The 7,541-nt window shown below is 39.3% G+C and overlaps 1 protein-coding gene and 1 pseudogene across 1 annotated transcript; one reads left to right on the top strand and one right to left on the bottom strand.

The window, feature by feature from the left end:
* The first annotated feature begins 9 nt into the window (after positions 1–9).
* Positions 10–6,398, top strand: CSNK2B (casein kinase 2 beta). The gene is made up of 7 exons (XM_026686364.2): positions 10–187; positions 677–759; positions 1,001–1,103; positions 3,315–3,430; positions 3,902–3,977; positions 4,300–4,489; positions 6,016–6,398. Exons 2-7 carry the CDS (start codon positions 688–690, stop codon positions 6,104–6,106), a joined length of 648 nt encoding a protein of 215 aa, XP_026542149.1. The 5' UTR covers positions 10–187; positions 677–687; the 3' UTR covers positions 6,107–6,398.
* LOC148131624 (U2 spliceosomal RNA) lies at positions 2,805–2,955 on the bottom strand (annotated as a pseudogene).
* Positions 6,399–7,541: the final 1,143 nt, after the last annotated feature.

The following is a 7,541-nucleotide window of genomic DNA, read 5'->3' as shown; positions in this document are numbered from 1 at the left end:
TCTGGGACTGGTAGTTTCCCGGTTCCTGTTCGTCCGTTCTCTCCTTATTCCGTAGTACTGCAATCCCGTGATGCCGTTTCATCGGCGACTGTAGCGCGTGCGCCGTTGAAGCTGACAAGAGGCCTTACTGGTCCAAAGCTTGTTTGCACCCCGCGTCCCTCTCCTTGAGGCAGTCGTGCCTTTTGGGGTGAGTTATTGGGCTGTAGATTTTGGGAGGTGTTGGTCAGAAACATAGTGGGGAGGCATGGCCAAGTAATGGCGTTCCCCAGTTAATATTCAGGGAAGAGCGGAGGTGGAGGCGAGGGCAGCAGCGAAAATGTGTGCCGGGCGCTAAAAAAAAAACACCGAAAAAAGGAAGGAAGAGAGTCGATTGCATGTTTCTTGTGAAATGATGCGGTAACGGGGAGATATTACTACTCTGAGAAAAAGCATTTTTTTCCAGTGATGTCGGAAGTGGGTTTCTATTTGCAAAGAAGAAACAGCTTATGGGATTCTTGTGTAGCATTGGTTCCCATGCACAAATGCAAGACGGTAGTTTATCGTCCAGCGTAAAGCAAGGGTTGGGGAACATGAGCTGAAAAATTCTATGTCGTGTAGGGAGTTTTTCCACAAAGAATTTATTTGCGAGTGATCGCTGTTAACGCTGAGGATGCTTCTGTTCCTTTCTTTCTCTTAGAGGACGGGAAGATGAGTAGCTCTGAGGAGGTATCTTGGATTTCCTGGTTTTGTGGTTTGCGTGGCAATGAGTTCTTCTGTGAGGTGAGTTGGGAAGCATTGTCCACTGACATATTCAGTGGGGCCTGGAAATTAGCAGTGTCCCTTTTTTAAAAAAAGATTTGATTTGAACATATTGAGAGAGATGATAGAGGGTTTTAAATAAATAGGAGCTGCAGGCAATTTCAGAAATGTGTTAACTTGGGTCTTAATGTACCTTGAGAAAGTAAAGTACAGACACTTGAGAAGTCAAGATCAATTGATCCTGGTTTCTATTTGTTTTCAGGTGGATGAAGACTACATCCAAGACAAGTTCAATTTAACTGGCCTCAATGAACAAGTTCCCCACTATCGCCAGGCTTTGGATATGATCCTCGATTTAGAACCAGGTGGGAAACAATCTAAATCTGTTTGTATCATGGATTACTTGACATTATAGAGACTGAGGGGCCCTTGGTGCTCTCTGAGCTTGCTTGTTTTCTTGTAGATGGTTCATTATATCTTTAAAGTAACATCAGTGCTAGTAAGGGGTGCTGTTTACTGTCAGTTTATATTCTGGTATTACAGGGACTTTTGAAAACATGATTAGCGGGTTGTAACCTCTTGACCCTGCTATGCCTCCCTGCTTGATGTTGACACACATGCTGGCAACATACACTTGACATGTGCATGAAGTAGCCATTACTCAGAAGACAGTTTGGTGAAACTAACTAGGGCTCATTGGATATGTCACTGAAAACTCTTCATATGTATCTAGCCAGGATCAGAAACATGAATTGTCACAGGTTGATCATATGGGAAGCTTTTGCTAACCAAGGTAGAAAATATTGAGATTCATAATCTTTAGCCATCCTTTTTCTTTCCAATTTTTCAAAATAGGTGGTCCTTGATTTACAACCAGAATTGAGCCCTAACCTTCCCTTGATAAGGAAGGCACTTGAATGAGTTGTGCTTGTTTTACAATCTTTTTGCCACAGTTGTTAAGTGAATCATTGTAGTTGAGTGAATCAGTGCAGTCATTAAGCAAATCTGGCTTCCCCCATTGACTTTTCTAGTTTGAAGCTGGCTGGGAAGGTTAAAAATAGTAATTGCATGACCCCAGAACAGTGCAACTGTCCTAAATACTTGCCAGTCACCTGAATTTTGATCACATGGCCATGGGGATGCTACAACGGTCATTAAGTGTGAAAACTGGTCATAACTTCCTTTCCCCCCTGTCATTATAATTTTCACTAAACAAATAGTTGTAAGTTGAGTATTACCTGTACAACATTTGGATTTCTATCTTGTTTCACTATCTGTCACCAGAATCACTCTCTGAAAACAAAACAGAATGGGTACAAATTTGGTGTATAGGGGTCCGGGGCAGAAAGCCAATAAAAAGAAATTGAACTTTAAAAGGGGGTTGGATTCAATTGAAGGTTTTGGAGGAAAATATTCCAATTTTGGAAGATGCAGTTGGTCAACAGCATGGTATACTGTTGACTGCTTCCTTCTAGGCCTCCATCTTTTCTTCCTCCCAGTCACATGGCTGACAGCAGACCGTTTATAGCCTGGGCTCCATGTCAAAGCAGACATGTAGCAATACAGTATGTGGAGAAAGCAGAAAACTATGGCAACAACTGGCAAAGGGTTTGGAAAGGATTCCAGGAACCATACTTTGCATTCTTTTTCCTGTTTCATGTCATAAGAATAGAAGCCACAGGTTATACAATATGCTATTACTAACCACCATATCCCTTTGTTAACTGTCTTCATAAATATTAATTCTCTGAGGGCCTGGTAATCTAAAATGAATCCTGATTCAGTCCCCAAAAGCAGGATTTTTAATTTTCTAGTTTTCTATTAAAATTCTGCAGGGCACTCTAAATATAAAATATTGTCTCTTGTTTTCCCCTCTTGTTTTGTGCCTTCAAATAAGTCTTGATTCCTGGCAACTATATTGACAATTTCTTGCAGTTTTCTTGGCAATGTTACTGGTATTGGTTTGCCATTGTCTTCTTTCTAGGGCTAAGAGGAAAGGCCTGACCCTAAGTCATCAAACCATTTTTGTGCTTAAGGCAGCATTAGAACTCACACTTCCCTAGTTTCTAGCCTAGTGCCTTTAACTAGTGCAACAGCTCACTCTCTCTCTCACTGAACTTAATGTGTATAAAAATAAAGGCTTGCTAAGAAAAACAGCAAGAATGTAAAAGGAATAGGATACTACACTTGATCTTAGCCAAAAGGCTGAGAAGTGGGTAGAAGAAATACACACTTAAAAATATGTTGATTTTAAACATCTGAGAAATGACATAGGCACCTATCATGTTTGAGAAAAAGATAACAGTAATTTATGTTTCTGATCTTAATTTGTTAAAATAAATGATCAAAATATTTTGCCAGTTGTATTACATTGTGAATTACAATTTAGTGTGGCAGGAATAGAGTGGAAGACAACAATATTTAAGAAAATACTGGCTAAGTAAAGACATAACAGTAAAAGTGAGCTAACAATGTGGAATCAATATCTGATAATGCTTCAGTAGGAAAGTACAACTTTCTGCCTCTTTGTCAATGTCACAGTGCATTGCAGCAGAGCACTTCCCTTTCTCTTGCAGATGAAGAGCTGGAGGATAATCCTAACCAGAGTGACTTGATCGAACAGGCAGCTGAAATGCTCTATGGACTTATTCATGCCCGCTATATCCTCACAAACCGTGGTATTGCCCAGATGGTAATTATCCATGCTATTTAATAAGCGAGTACTCTATACAATCTTTTTTTTTTTTTATGTTCCTGGACAGAGGTTCCCAATCAGAGATTATAAAACCTAAAAGGGAGTATAATTTGAACAGATACTGCAGATTCATCTAGATCAGTGGTCCCCAGCCTTTCTGGCTTTTTGGGGGGGGGGAAGGGGAGGGGATCTGCATGAGCAGTGGGTGAGTGTGCGTATTTATGCATCTCCATTTGCACAAGCAACTGGCAGCCACACCCGCTGTTCGCATTAATGGAGCTTTGCACATACACCCGCCACTTCTGGGGGTTGGGGATCCCTGATCTAGACAATTGAGTTAATTGGTAAGTGCAAGTTTCCTTAAAGATTTTCCTTACAGATTTCTCTGCCCTGAGCCAGCAGATCAGTTCCTTTCCAATTTATGGGAAGATTGTGTTTTCTATATATATTTTTTTCTCCTATTTCTAGCTTGAGAAATACCAGCAGGGAGACTTTGGATACTGCCCTCGAGTCTACTGTGAGAATCAGCCTATGCTGCCCATTGGTGAGTATGTTACATTATGGAAGAAATGATTCAGAGCTAATGTAAGGGGTCTATTTTATAGGAGGAGATGAAGAAAAAAAAAAACCTGGGCTACAGAATCAGGGTGATATAGTGGGCAGATTCAATCATAGGATGCGTTCAGTTCAGGCTCTTTTAGAACTAAATTCTTGAATCGTCCACTTTGGAAACCTGCAAACTGTAGATCTGGGACTGTGGATGAAAGTCAGGTCGGTAAGTCTGTTCCAGAAGTCATATCAAGTAACTTCTTTAAACTAATTTAATTTCTGAATTCTATCTTACTGTGCTTTGTCTTCACTGCTAGGTTTATCCGATATCCCAGGGGAAGCTATGGTCAAACTGTACTGCCCCAAATGTATGGATGTCTATACTCCCAAATCTTCCCGCCATCATCACACAGATGGTGCCTATTTTGGAACTGGTTTTCCTCACATGTTATTCATGGTGCATCCTGAATATCGGCCGAAGCGACCAGCCAATCAGTTTGTGCCCAGGTAAGGCGCCATCAAATGTATAACAGAATATACTGAATAAAAGTTTGGTCATCTCTAATATTATTGCTGTCACTCAAAAAGAGAAAGAAAGGATGTAGTTGTTCCCTAAATGAATGAAGGATCATTTCATTATTATTAAGGATAGAGTTGCACTAGAGACTTCTCAGACAAAAGTGGACATCTCTGTGCTGCGAAAAAGAAGACTTGAAAACAGTCCTGGTTTTTGTGTTGTCAGTGTTTATTTGCAACTGATCTCACAGGTCATAAATTTCAATACTAGCCAGAGCCTGGGATGTTATTGTTATGGTTGTTTTCAGAGACTCAGTGAATGTTGAAATATAGCAATGTTAAGCAATACTGTTAGGCTCTCTATAAGGGCTGGCTGTGCTGCTTCCCAATATTGTGCTCAAGAAGAGGTGCAGTTCAAATCATTGTTAAATGTGATGAAACAGTGGAATGGAAATAAAGGGTTAATAGGACACTTCCCTATAAAGAAGGAAGGCAGGCAGGCCAGAAGCTAAGAGAATAGACAGACACGGAGTGTAAGAGAATCAGAAGCAGTTGACAATGTGATCAGAGTTAAAAGAGAGGAAGGAAATGGAAAGAAGCGGTATATGAGCCATGGTGGTTAGACACTGGTTAGAGTGCAGTACTACAGACTATTTCTGCTAACTGCTGGCTGCCTGCAATTTGGCAGTTCAAATCTCACCAGGCTCGAAGTTGATTCAGCTTTTCATCCTTCCAAAGTTGGTAAAATGAGGACCCAAAATTGTTGAGGACAATGTGCTGACTCTGTAAACCACTTAGAGAGGGCTGTAAAGCACTGTGAAGCGGTATATATGTCTAAGTGCTATTGCTCTATATAAAACAAAGGCAGATACTGGTAGTTCTTACGACTATTTAAATAATTCTTCTGTAAAAAATAATGGAAATACATTCTGCAACATACAGAAGAGTATGCTTTTGTTAGATCAAATTTTAACTGCTTATAAACAACTGATTCTCTGAATAAATGAGGTATGATAACATAATAACAATTCTCTTCCTACTCCAAATCCAGTTTGATACACTATGCTGCCAGAAAAAGAGAAGAATCTCAGTAGAGAAACTTATCATTATGGGGCAAGATTTTAAAGTATATATATTTTTTCCTGAAAACCACTATATCTGAGAGTGTTACCTTTTGAGAAGTGTAATAAGACTTTATCCAGAGAAATTATTTTCTTCTAAACCACACTCTGTGGAAACCTTGATTTTACTGTGCTTTTCGTATCCTTAGGAAGTTAAGTAAACTTAAGCCAAAGTTATTTTGCTGAGACCTGTAAGTATAGCATTGGGCCGATTTCCACTTCTATCAAATTTCAAAGTTTAAAAAAAAATATCTAAGATTCCTTATCTGAACCAAGTAGTCATACCGAAATCTGACAAAGTCTTTGTACACTTTAACTGAAAATATAGGTTGGTTATTTGGGCAAGACTTTTACATCTTCCTTCCCATCCCGCTTTAACTCTTTTATTTCTTTCAGACTTTATGGATTCAAGATCCATCCTATGGCTTATCAGCTGCAGCTTCAGGCCGCCAGCAATTTCAAGAGCCCGGTCAAAACTATCCGTTGATTTTCTGTATCCAGGTGCCCAGGATCCTTCCCTGAAAACTTCCTTTACTCCATTCAGGGCTGCTCATACTTTGATTTTTGGTGAAGTCCCCTATGGACTGTTTGTCACTTTCGGCCTGGTTTTTAGTCTCATTTCTGGTGCGTGGTTAAAATGAATAATAAATGATTTCTGTTAATTCCCAGAAACAAAGACTGTGACAGATACATTCAGTAGCCCACTTGAATGTCATACTTTTGTGGGGGCTTTTTTTTCTTTTTTAAAAATAAAAAAAAATAAAAAATCTAAAAGGTGAGAATTAAGGGTCCTTTTTTGTTCAAGAGAAAGGACTAAATTTTGGCAAGGTATGCTATAAAATAAAGAATTAAACAGAAAAAATACATATGATTATACCAGAAAAATAAACCCAAAGCACTGAATTAATTTGGTAGAGTCCGAGATTCTAAATTGTAAATATAAGCTACCACTCATGCATTTTTACTTCACAATAATTGTCCACTTGAGTATGTTTATAAGGAGTGAAGGAAGATGAATCATTTGCATAAGTAGAGTTTTAAATAAATAATTTTGATTGAGTTACAGTTATATTCAGATAACTTTATTGTAGTCATTCATCATCAGAAAGGAATGCAGTGGCTCATGCGGTTAGGATGCTGGGTTGGAAGTTGGCAAGCCTACGTTTGAGACCCGAGTGCTGCTGTGTGGGCAGGGTGAGCCCTTGTCATTTGCTCCAGCTCCTTGACAGGGACATGAAAGGAGCAACAACAACAACCCCCAAATCCTTTCAACCCAGAAGCACCTTAAGGACCAGAAGAAAGAGTTATATAATATTAGCTTGGAAGGAAAAGAAGTGACAAGAAGTTCTGTGTCCTGGACACTGTGTGAATTGCCACGAGGGAAAGGAGAATTAGAAATATTTAGTGAGAGAGTATTTAGCACAGAACATCATCATTTATATGCCCGGATCTATTTGATTTATGAGCTGTTTGATATATTAAAGTTGGATTTTCTGTCAAATTATTAAGTTTAATTATATATACCTCTAAGCCTACTGTTCCTCACTAATTTATCCGAGCGAGCACTATGCTTTAGATTAGCTCTTCATACTTTTGTACAATAGGAAATTCAGTGGCCTACAATGTTTTTGCTTTATCCATGTTCTGCAACTGTGCTGTTGCTATCACAGCTCCTATTGTTGCTGACTGCGCTTTGCCTAATTCATGGTGACTGGGTGGCTTAGAGAAGTAAAACCTCAAATATAAAAACAAACTCCCATCTCTCCAGTGACATTTTTTGTTTGTTTGCAGAAGGTAGCTATGTGTTTTAGCCAGGTGACTTCAACTGGGTGCTAAGCCATTAGATCTTTTCTTCTCCCCTCCAAATCCATAGAACTTTTGCTTTTGGTAATTGCTGTCCCTTTTCTCTTCCCTAGCTTCTC

This window comes from Notechis scutatus, chromosome 2, assembly GCF_049901735.1.
Source record: "Notechis scutatus isolate UNSWTSFEM ecotype Mainland chromosome 2, rNotScu1.2, whole genome shotgun sequence".
Taxonomy (NCBI): domain Eukaryota; kingdom Metazoa; phylum Chordata; class Lepidosauria; order Squamata; family Elapidae; genus Notechis; species Notechis scutatus.
This window is presented reverse-complemented; position numbering and strand designations above follow the sequence as displayed.